The 12,482-nt window shown below is 37.2% G+C and overlaps 1 protein-coding gene across 1 annotated transcript in view; it reads left to right on the top strand.

Annotated features, from left to right (window-relative positions):
- Nucleotides 1-12,482, top strand: part of ENTHD1 (ENTH domain containing 1) — a 105,509-nt gene that overhangs the window by 43,470 nt on the left and 49,557 nt on the right. The window contains exon 3 of the mRNA XM_019660540.1: nucleotides 3,824-3,942. Within this exon, the coding sequence (XP_019516085.1) occupies nucleotides 3,824-3,942 (119 nt within the window). The remainder of the gene's footprint in view (nucleotides 1-3,823; nucleotides 3,943-12,482) is intronic.

Raw genomic sequence — 12,482 nt, 5'->3', positions numbered from 1 at the left:
TAGTCTTATACGGCGAGTATATAACAAACTCTGTATTTTGAGTGGAAATGTTAGGGGGTCGTCTTATACGCCCAGTCTTCTTATACGCCGGCAAATACGGTACTTCTGTGATGTCTAAAACCTAGGTTCATATCATCTCAAGGATGATTCTGTTGCTGAGTTCTCAAAGAGTGATAATATAGTTCCTGATTAAACCACATGAAAGCACATAGATGATCTAGGCCTCAAGCTACTACTGTTTGCCAGTATTTATTATAAAATCTCCAAGTCCAAAATAAGCTCATTTTAATTATTCTCTTTCATGTCAGGTTACATGAAAATGAAAAGTTAGCACCATCAATGAGAAGTTCTTATTCTTTCTGCAGTATCTTTGATTTATACCATACTTTTTTCTTTTGCCCATGTAGCTCCTCCTGCTTGGAATAATTTCGTCCTCCACGTTTATCAGGATCCTAGCCATCCTTCAAAGCTTGTTCAAATTTTACTTCCTATTTGAGGCTCTTTCTGAGTACTCTGGTATACATTGATTTTTTTTTCCTCCTTAGCATGTCTAGGCCTTAAGTTAGTTAATTTAAGGAAGTTTGGTATGTAGTCGTCCTCTAATTGTTTCCTGTAGGTCTGTAGTTAGACTTATCTCCCCAGTCAGGCTGTAAACTTTTTGAAGGCAACAACCATGTCTTATCTTATACCATTGCTTTTCAAGCTATTTTTCTTGCATAACCCCTAAAATGATTTTGAAAAATTACATACATCCTTATACATTTTTAAGTTGACGTGTGAAATTTTATTGTTAAGTATAAGTAGCTGCAGTGATATAATTCAAAATATTGACATGGAAGACAAAAGAATAAAACAAAACTGTTACATGAGACTTTCAAATGCATCTAAAGGAATCTAAATACTATTACATTATGATTGATACCTGTAACCATTCGTTTGAAAAAAATACATGAAGTCTTCTTTAACTGTTGGAATTTTTACACCATTCTCTTTTCTACTCGAAGTCATATTTCTATTCCACATCCCTCACAGAATTTTATCCTAATAAAAAGTACTATAATGCCTGAAAGTCTTCTCTGCATCAAATGTGTATATAAATCGCAATTATTTTTCTAATTTTTTTGTGACCAGAGGCTTTACATAGTAAAATAGTCCTTCTAGATTGACTTATCATTACAATTATTCTTAGTACACAAACCCAAAACCACATAAATGTATTATACATTTTTATAAATAGTTATTAAGCAAAGGATACAATTTTATTAAAATACATGCTTTTGTGAGATATATGGAACCATTCATTTACCCACATATGAATATTACTTATTACTAGAAAAAAGCAGCATTCAGCATAAATTCTGTTTCTGTTTTACATTTTTATAAATGTAAAAGCTACAGACTTGTTCACATAAAATTGTAGGTGGGAAGAGAAGGTGTTTTATTATGGCAATGTCAATCCTATGAATTCTTTCCAAGTAATATACCAGAAATTATGTAGTGATTTATTACAGAAATGTTTTTCATCTCTTGTCAACTGTTAACTTGAGTATTTCTTTTTTCTTTTCTTTTTTTTCTTCAAGATTTTATTGGGGAATTGGGGGAGGGGAACAGTGTTGGGGAATTGGGGAAGGGGACCAGCCAAGTTGTTGTTCTTCAATCTTCGTTGTGGAGGGCGCCAGTCGCCATCTGGCTTCCCGTTGGCAGCTTGTGGCCTCTAAGCTCAAGGTGTGGTGTTCAATCTTAATTGTGGATGGGCATAGCCACCATCCCATGCGGGAGTTGAACCAGCAGCCTTGTTGTTAGGAGGGCACGCCAATATCTACTGAGCCATCCTGGTGGCAGCTCAGCTCAAGGTGCCAAGTTCAGTCTTAGTTGCAGATGGGCGTAGCCCACCATCAAACAGGCAATCTTGTTGTTACACCAGCTGAGCCATCCTGCCACCTGTTGGCAGCTCAGCAACAGCTCATCTTGGGCGCAGCGTTACTGGCCCATGTGGGAATTGAACCGACAGCCCTGTTGCTCAGAACTCACGCTCTTAAGCCAACTCTTAAACAACTGAGCCACTAGGCTGGCCCTGATTATTTCTTTTTTCAATATTGTTGAAATCAAAGGATTGGAAACATCCTATTTAGTAAAATATTTGTTAAACAGTTATCAGGAGTAATTTACTTTCTCAGTCTCTGAGGATAATACCAAAAAAAAGCACCTTTACTAAAATTTGTCAAATAAATATTAATTATTCCTGTTACACTAACCAAAAAACATTAATTGCAACATACCTGTCAAGACAGTAATTTTTTGAGAAAATGACTTTATTGCGTCATATTCTTTAAATATATTTTCATCAACTCTTCAGAACTGCAGATTTGTTTCATTCAATTTTTGGAAACTATTTATCTTATTTACCTAATTGGCAAAACCAGCCCTCATTATCAAAACAACCAGCCAAATCAGATTCAAACTTTCTTCTGAAAACATCCTCCTTTATTCAAATAAACATATAAACAGACACCACTCTGGTTGTATTCACATCCCTGAACTCTTTTCCTAAGATCAATAGCCAACCATGGAGCCTTGTCATAAAGTTTGTCCCATTGATGTAATAGGGGGCCCCTGCCTCCCATGCCATCTTTGCTTTCCTCTCATGGGACTCTGCCTCAGGAATGGTGCATTCTTTGACAGTAGTCGGGGGCATGAGGACATTAAATGAATCTTGTCAACTGTCCTGCTTCTCTATACCGTAATATATCTGAATACCAAACACCCTGGTACAGACCAAAATGTCCTATTACTTATGTCATGCTTTGCCATTAAAAGAAATATATGTAGGACCAGACAAACTTTGAAGCTCTACTTTGGGTTTTCTGTGCCTTGATTCAAGGAGGCTTCCCCATACCAGTCTCTTTTACTATATTTGGTGCCATAGAAGTTCTTATGTTTGTTCCTTAAGGGAAGATGTACTATCATAAGATTGGGTAAAGGATATGTCCTTCTTTAGAAAGTAGAAAAGAAAATTGATTATGAAAGGGAAGGGGAAAAAACTAGTCTGATACTTCTACACAGTTGCATTCTCAGGCACATCAGGTTTTGGAAGGATATTCTTTGTTTTAAAACTATCTCTGCCCACCTAGCCCTTGGGAAGTCTTTAAGTACTGCCAGTGGTGTGTATATACCAGCTTGAAAATGGCTTTCTTACACTTCTTATTGTACCCAATAATATGCTGAGAGATAGGCGGTACTAATGTTTACATAGTAATTAACGTAGGAAGGAAAGTGATATTAAGACTACAAAAACATTAAATTCAGCAAGTATCAATATATTTACATTGGCATATTATTTTATGTTTAAGTTTTTTAAATTTTTGTTTAAAAGTTCTTATCAAGTAATCTATACATTTCTAGTTTTGTTTGGAACACATGTAGTTCACACAGCAGTAATAAAGTTCTTTTAAATATTAATTAGAATAATTAGAGTTGTTATTCCTGCTTTGCTAAAATTTCATTTGAATCATTTTCACATTTTCAAACTATTTTCTAGACTATAGTATACTTTATTTTTAAAAAGATGTTTCAAATAATTAAGTTATAAAACAATTGTTGATGGGAAAGAGGGCTAGCATTGAAGTTATATTTTTGAAATCTGTCTGAACTTGTCAATTATTATAAAGGAATGATTAATATTCATAGGTAACCGTTGGCAGATGATGTATATTTTGTAGACAAAATTGGATCTTCAGAAGTGATTAACTTAAAAATTGTTAGCACATATAAAAACATTATTATTTCTTGCCAAAGTAAAATCTTCGCTTTATGTCATTGACAGAAAATGCTTCCAAGGAAGGATTGAAACAAGAGCAGTGCCAAGACATTCTGTTTGCTGGTGGCACTGTGCTGTCCTGGGAAACATCACCACTCAAGTTGAATGCTTGCAAATCAGCAGAGGTAAGTCTCTGCCACAGTTTCCGATTGCTGCTCCAACAAATCACCGCACACTTAGTGCCTTAAATCAATACAAATGTGTTGTTATCTTACAGTTCTGTAGGTTAGAAGTCTGACCTGGTCTCGCAGGTCTCCCTGGGCTAAAATCAAGGTGTCTGCAGGGCTGATTCCTTTCCGTGGGCCCCAGGGGAGAATCTGTTTTCTTGCCTTTTCCAGCTTCATCTGTTCTAAGAGAAACTGTGCTTGTCTTTTAACTTTGTTTTTTGGTGTCTTTGTCAGAAAGAGTTTTAAATAAGAATAAAGTTGAATTATCAACATTTTCCTTTATAATTTGTGCTTTAAAAAAATCTTATTTAAGAAATTATTTTTTATTTAATGTAATAAAAATCTCATATATTCATTTTCTAAACATTGAAATCCTTATACCTTCTAGAATTTTACTACATAGTGTAAGATAGGGGTCTTATTTTATTTGAGCCCCTGTGGATAAACAATATTTAATTTATTGAACAGTCCATCTTTCTCTACTTATTTTAAAAAACACTTTATTATGAAATAACTGTAGGCTTATAGGGAGTTGTAGAAATAGTACACAGCCCCATGCACTCATCACCCAACTTTCCCCAGTGTTGACACCTTATGATACAGCTATAGTACAACATCAAAACCAGGAAATGGACATTGGTACATCAGTCAGTTTTCAAATTTTCAATTTAGTAGTCAATGTTTTTAACCTGCATGTGTGCACGCACGTGTGTGTGTGTGTGTGTGTGTATTCTATGCAGTTTTATCCCAAGTATGGATTCGTGTAACCAGCACCAAAATCAAGGTACAGAGCTGTTCTAGTCCCACGAAAGAAGCCCCTTATGCTACCCACCTCATCTCACCCCCCTGGCGACCACTGGTCTTTTGCCCATCTCCATAGTTTTGTCATTTCTAGAATGTTATGTAAATGGACTCAGACAGTATGTAATTTTTTGAGATAGATTTCTTTTTTCACTCATCATAATGCCCTTGAGATCCATTCAGGTTGTTGCATATATCAGTAATTCATTCCTTTTTACTATTGAGTAGCATCCCATTTTATAGGTGCACCAGAATTTATTCAGCCATTCACCCAGTGAAGGATATTTGGGTGTTTCCAGTTTGGACTACTTATGAATAAAGCTGCTGTGAACATTTATGTATCGGTTTTTACATGTAAAGTTTTCATATCTCTGGGATAAATGTCCAAGAGTGAGATTGCTGGGTTCTATGGTAAATGCATGCTAAGTTTTCGTAAGAAACTGTCAAACTGTTTTCCAAAGTGGCTGCAACATTGTACATTCCCACCAGCAGTGTATGAGAGATCCAGTTTCTCTGCAGCCTCGCCAGCTATTGTTAGTACCACTATTTTCATTTTAGCTGTTCTGACAGGTTCATAGTGACATCTCACTGTGGTTTTGTGTTTCCCAAATGGCTAATGATGTTGCACGTCTTTTCACGGGCTTATTCGTGCCATCACAACTTCTTTTTGGTAAAATATATATTCATATCCTTTGCCCATTTTCTAACTGGATTGTTTGTTTTTTACCACTGAGTTTTGAGAGCTCGTCATATATTCTGGATACAAGTCTTTTGTCAGAGATGTGATCTGCATATATTTTCTTCCAATCTGTGGCTTATCTTTTCTTTTTAACAATATGTTTCACAGAGCAAAAGTTTTAAATTTTGATGAAGTCCAGTTTATCAATTTTTAATTTTATGGATCACCCTTTTGGTGTCATATCTAAGAACTCTTGGCCTAATGCAAAGTCACATAGGTCATCTTCCATGTTTCCTTCTAAACGTTTTATAGTTTTATATTTTACATTTAGGTCTATGATCTGTTTTGGGTTAATTTTTGTATAAGGGGTAAAGTATAGGTCAAAGTTCTTTTTTAAAAAACTTTTTGTGCCTACAAACATCCAATTGTTTCAACACCATTTGCTGAAAAGACTTAAATTTTACTGTAATATGCTTAAGTCTGACTTCCTTCTCTTGTTTGTCACCCTATGAGACTTGCCAGTGGGAAGTTTCTCATCTCTATTTAAATCTGAAAAAGTTATCTCTGGTTCAAATATGTCCTACTGTTTATTTTTATTTTTCTCTCTTTCTTGGTCTCTTCTTATCTGGATATTAGTAATTTTCTTTCTACCTTTATATCGCTTAACTTTTCTTTAAAGTTTCTATTTCTTTATTGTTTTCTTTTTTCCTCTGGAGTTCTTCTTGTTTACTAATTTGTTCTCAGCTATATTCATTCCACTATTTATCCCATCCATGTCTTCTACTTCAGCATTCTGTTTTTGCACTTGATATTTAATATTTCTACTTCATTCATGTTATTGTGTTTGTTCCTATTTCGTATTGCTTATATCTTTCCTTATTTTAGTATGTATATTGAGCTTGTTTTAAATTCTTGGTCCATCTTTTCTAATATCTGTGCTTTTGATGAAACCTATAATTCAGTTTAAATTTTTTCTTTTGAAATAATTTTGATCCTCAAGTGACTGGTTGTCCCTAGGGGTTATGGCTGCTCTGTCTAGGATTGCTACAGGCAGAATCTTGGTCTGTGTCAGCTCTACCAGCTTAAGTGGGAGGTAGGGGAAATGGACTCCAGGATGGAGAGCACTTCTCTACCCTCCCAGCTCCCTCCATGAATATGAGTTAATCATTCCTCACTGTAAGGATCAGTGCTTCCAGTTACAATAGATCATTCATTATCCTTAGCACCCCAAGAAGCAGCAGCTTTAGGGGGAGGCACTCCTTAAATTGTGAACCTCCTGCCCTGGGGAATTAGAAGAGGTACCCCCTGATTGTTCTCTTCTCCTGACCCACTCAGGGCTTCTGCACTGACCAGAGGCACCCCTGAGTACAGCTGTCCGAGTCACAGCTGGAGCGCAGGCAGGTTCCAAGGCAGCGGATGGTGGGGGTAATTCCTTATTTTACCCTCCCACAGCACAGGCCGCCTTCTGCCTCAGGCTGAAGCCACACCGCTCCCCTCCCCCACTCACACAAGCACACCAGTTCAGAACACCCCCTCTATCTCCCCCCAGCCGCCTCTTAAGTTTCTTCTCATTTTGGTGTCATCTCTTCATAGTGTCTCCAGGGTTGATCCTGAAAGGGGGCCCACTAGAACCAGAGCCAGAGCCTGCTCTGTTCTTCAGTGTCTGACCTTCTCAGACATACAGCCATTCACTCCAGTTAGCACTTTCACATGAGAACATGTACCTTCAATCCTGGCATCTGTAACTCGCCAAGTATTACTTTTTCTCTATTTCCTTGAAATTTTTTTCTGCTTAATTTCTATTAGATATATTGGGCCACTTATTCTCTCATTTTCTATGTCTTTCAACTGCTTTAAAAAATTATTTTTTTAGATTTCTTTTGAGTGGGGAGGGGGAGGGATTGGGGAGGGGAACAGTGTTGGGGAATTGGGGAAGAGGAACATTGTGTTTTTCCAGGACCCATCAGCTCCAAGTCAAGTTATTGTCCTTCAGTCTTAGTTGTGGAATGCACAGCTCAGCTCTAAATCCAGTCGCCGCTTTCAGTCTAGTTGTGGGGGAGTCAAACCAGCAACCTTGTTGTTAAGAGCATGTGCTCTAACCAGCTGAGCCATCCGGCCACCCATTGGCAGCTCTAGGCTGTTCAGCTCAAGTTGCTGTGTTCAATCTTAATTGCAAGGGGATGCAGCCCACCATCCCACGCGGGAGTTGAACCGGCAACCTTGTTGTTAAAAACACATCCTCTCACCACCTGGCCGCCCATTAGCAGCTCAGTGGCAGCTCAGCTCAGATGCAGCTCACTGGCCCATGTGGGAATCGAACCGACAGCACTGATACTCAGAGCTTGTGCTCTAACCAACCGAGCCACCTGGCCGGCCCCTAAAAATATTTTTTGTCTCATTATATCTCCATGTTGCATGTTAGGTAATTAATCAGGACCATCTCCCAATTCATTTGTTTTTCTTCTTTCCTCTGTGCCCACTCTAGAATTTTTCCTCCATCAAGCGTTTTATTTCAATAGCCATATTTTTCATTTCTAGGATTTCTCATGGCTTATTTCTATCAATTTGTACTTATTTCATCTTTGCCTGTTTTTGTTTCTTATTTTCTTATTCCTTTAAATTAATGTTATCCTTTCCATTATCTTTTTGAGGACTGTAAACATACTTAGTTTTAAATACTTTTTAGATTTCTTAGTTTCATTTGGTCAGGAGTGAATTCAGTTTTTTCTGTGTTTTGGAATATAGTTTCATAAGCTTCTCTTGAGTGGCTCAAGTTATTTTTTTATCTTCCTTCTCTCTGAGTGTCCTTACCTTTCCCTGCCAACCAGTTTTTCATTTGCCTCCTTCTGACACCCAGGACTGCAGGGCCACATTCAGACTTACACTGGCAGCTTGGCGCTCCTTCATATTTCTCATATAGAGATATTGCAGAGCCGGTCCCCAGAGGATGGGATGCTGAGGACCAGATGCTGGTGAAGTTTAGTTTGTATCTTCTCACCCACCTGGGTATGAAATGTAAAGAAGCCATAGTCCCAGGCTGTGATTGATGCCAGGTTATTTCAGCTTCCTTTCTAAGTAGGAGATCCCGGTGCCGGCCCATAATTCCAAGCAGTGAGCCCATGTTCAACATTCCTATCTTCGGTGGACACTTTATTTTTTTATTTTTTTAGCTGAGCCATGTTGGCAACTCAGCGGCAGCTCAGCTCTGGCCAGGCCTCGAACCTGTTGCTCAGAGCTCACACTCTTGAGCGAGCTCTTAACCAACTGAGCCACTCGGCCGGCCCTCGGTGGACACTTTAAATCTGTATTTGCCCCTCAGGAGTTGGGCTTCTGGTTTTCTCTGGACCCAAAGCCCCACAGCTTCCACTTCCTGTTCCCTGCTCTCATCCATGAAGATATTCATCTTGTTTTTGAGCATGACCCTGTCTTTAATTTTCACGTTAGTATTTTCTCTTTCATTGCTATGTGTTTGCAGAGGGAAAGTATCCCCAAAGTTTGAACTTATAGAACTGTCTTGTCTGGAAATGTGTTCCCCTTAAGACAATAGGAAATTATCACATTCACTCACTTGTCTTTCTGTTTTATGTGTGATCCTCCTACTAGAAGGACAGCTCTTTGAGACTAGAGACCTTTTTAGTCTTATTCATTACTGGACGTTCAATTGCCACATCTTTGTTCATGAGGAAATGAATGAATAGTAGACCGGCAATGGTAACTTCCTTCTCTCCTCTCCTGTGAAAGAGGCTTGTTTGGCCTCCTGCTCAGCGCTTTGTTTCGTGTCGCTGCCACAGCGCCTGTGAGGGAGGTTGGAATTATTTCTTGACCTTGTGTTCCCAACCCCTTCCTCCAGCCCAATTAGGTATTGAATTTACTTGATTTTCTAGCAGCAAAGGAAAGTACATAAAATTAAAATTTCCCGGTTCCTTAACTGCATAATAGCCCACAGACTGAACATATGTAGATTATTTGAAAAGATATAACATTAAGTCAAAATGATTTTTAAATTTGAGATCAGTTTATTTGCTGCTGATGGCTTCTAAGGGAGAAAATAGACTGGAATAATTTTAACATACTTTTGAGCCTAACGAAGACATAAAACACCACTTAGGTTTTTTTGTTTTTTTGTGTGTTTTTTGGTATCAGCCTTTAAATTCTCATTATTACTGGTTTTTCTAATTTTAGAGGAACCCAGTGGAATTGATTTACATCATTCCACATTTTATATCAGTGAGCAGAAAAAATCCTTCCTTCAAAAGAAGTTTAAAGCTGGATTTTCTATTTTCAAAATATTACTATATCATAACACTATTCCATCATCCTACTGACAAGCACCTCCTTTTATTGCTGTTAGAAACATTTGATGCATTCCAATATGTCCTCATCAGTAATCTGCTTTTGCCTCAGAAGACAAAAGCTATCAAGTTGAACAGTAAATCTAATTGTTTTTGCCAAATGTACTGCATCTACATTAAAAGTCTCATGTTCTTAATACAGAATGAGAAAGCAATGATATTGTCGGTGGCTTAGGCAGAATGAGGGGGGCTTAAAAATATCTTTTAAAAACTTTAAATAGAAACCTCTTTAACTGTTCTCTTTCTGCAAATGCAAGAATTATCTTAAAGCAGTAAATAAAATTCTTCACAGAATACGGCTTTCAAAAGCAGAGCAGTGCTTACCTGTGTAAAGGAAAGTCTTTATTTACATTTATGACTCTTAAACATGGATGTGTTTTCTCTCTGCCTACTGTCCAGAATTTTTATTACTAAGTTTGCTAATTAATAAAGGTATTTGTAGCTTTTTATCACCTCAAAAGACCTTCCTCTTTTCCTGTTGGGGGAGATTCAATAGTGAGGTTATGACTTTTTTGGTCACAGTTGCCATAGCAACAGATAGGGATGCTATGAATTGGTTCACACAAAATTAAAGCTGACCAAAGCCTTCAGTCTAGTTGTGAGTTACTAAATTGCTAGCGATAGAAGATAAATGTTTATTTCCTACTGCCTCCATTTATTATTTTCCTAAATGAAGAGTAAACTGTTTTTATCTTTGGATTTATTAGCATGTCATTTATTATATTTGCAAAAATCTGAACTCATCAAAGTTGTTAGAGAAATGGAAATTATACTTATTCTAATTATGTTAATTTATTATTCCTTTACCTCTTTTCTGCATTATTACTTTATGCATAAAGGTCCCTTTTCATTTTCATGTATGTACTTCTATTCTTTTTAAATTAGAAAATACTTATTGAAAGAAGTTTAAACAATATGAAAGGTTAAGAGTGAAAGGCAGTTTCTTCTTACTTCCCTAAAGTCCTTCAGTTCCTTTCCTCAGAGGCAACTATTACTAGCAGGTTTCTATGAATTTTTGGAGGGGGGGGATTTTCTGTGTCCATACATTTCTTTTTTTACCTAAATGAATTCATTCAATATATACTGCTCTGCACCATGCTTTGAACTAAGCAATATATCTTGGATATCGTTCTATAATAATAAATGCAATCATTAATGTGTATTGTTCCAAAGTATGCTTTTTTCCCCCATAAACTGCACATTAAGGATATATTTCTATTATATATCAGTACATATAACTGTGTTGTATTCTTTTATTTTCATTTGAAAAATTTTTTATTTGTGCTTCAATATTTAAGCTCTAGGCCCATTGACTTCACAGGAAATGCACTCTGAGAAATGTTTTTCTAGGCTGAGCACCTGTTTCTCCTTAGTTTGCCACAAAAGAGCATATACATGTTAATTACCTTCAATTTACAATCGCTGCAGTCCTGCCAATACATGAGTAATACCCACTTAACCTACACGGTGGTGTTCTGAATGTTCTTAGTTACACGCTAACATCACTAAATGCCCAAGATTTTCTGGGATAAATTTATGGTCACTCAAATCCTTTGGCTACTTTTGAAGGTGAAGTCCAAAGAACAGTAAAATGATTCTCCTTTGGGGGGATTACTCTATAGGCATTAGCAATTAGCAGCAGAGGCTGTGCTGATTCTGCCTGGCCCTATTGGGAGAGCACCATTTATAGAAATTTATCTGAAGATCCTTACACTCAACATCTTAAGATGATGGTTTCCATGTAACTTTTTTCAAAGTCCACAACCAACACCTTTAATTCATTTCAGGGCTCCATTCATTACTTTAAGTTTCAATCTGCAAATCTGCTTCTCACTATCTCTGCAAGATGCCAAAGAAAGGCCACCGCCAAAGGCCCGAGACTGCTTGCCGGCTCGACCTGGACAGAAGCCACCATAACTTCTAGCTATGCGGTCAGCCTTGGAGAGAGCAACTGTGCTGTGTTCTTGATGGATAAATGAATCTGAATGTATTTACCATTCTGTTTGGGTAATCATTTAGGGATTTTATGCTGGTGGAAGGATGGACAGTTAGGTCCGTGGGATAGAATAGATAACCAAGAAATAGACCCACACAAATATGGCCAACTGATTTTTGACAAAGTCCAATGAAGGAAGGATAACCTTTTCAACAAATGATATTAAAGCAATTGGACATTCACAGGCAAAACCATGACACTCAGCTTAAGCCTTGTACAGAAATTCACTCCAAATGGATCACAGACTTAACTATAAAATGTAAAACTATAAAGCTCTTTTAAAATATTGGAGAAAAATCTTTGGGATCTATGGCTGGCCAAAAACATGATCCCTGAAAGAAAAGAAAATGATGTAAAACTTCATCACAATTAAACATTTTTGCTCTGTGAAAGACCCTGTAAAGAGAATGAAACGGCCAGCTACAAACTGGGAGAAATATTTGCAAACCACACATCTGGCAAAGGACTAATATCTGGAGAACATAAAAAACTTAAAACGCAAAAGTCAGGGTGAAAAAGGTGAAGGGATTAAGAAATACAAATTGGCAGCTACAAAATAGTCACAAGGATGTAAAGTACAGCATAGGGAATATAGTCAGTAATGTTGTAACAACTATGTATAGTTCCAGGTTAGTACTAGATTATTTGGAGGGATCACTGCATAAATTAT

Source organism: Hipposideros armiger, unplaced genomic scaffold (genome assembly GCF_001890085.2).
Source record: "Hipposideros armiger isolate ML-2016 unplaced genomic scaffold, ASM189008v1 scaffold_321, whole genome shotgun sequence".
In the NCBI taxonomy this organism is placed as follows: Eukaryota; Metazoa; Chordata; class Mammalia; order Chiroptera; family Hipposideridae; genus Hipposideros; species Hipposideros armiger.
This window is presented reverse-complemented; position numbering and strand designations above follow the sequence as displayed.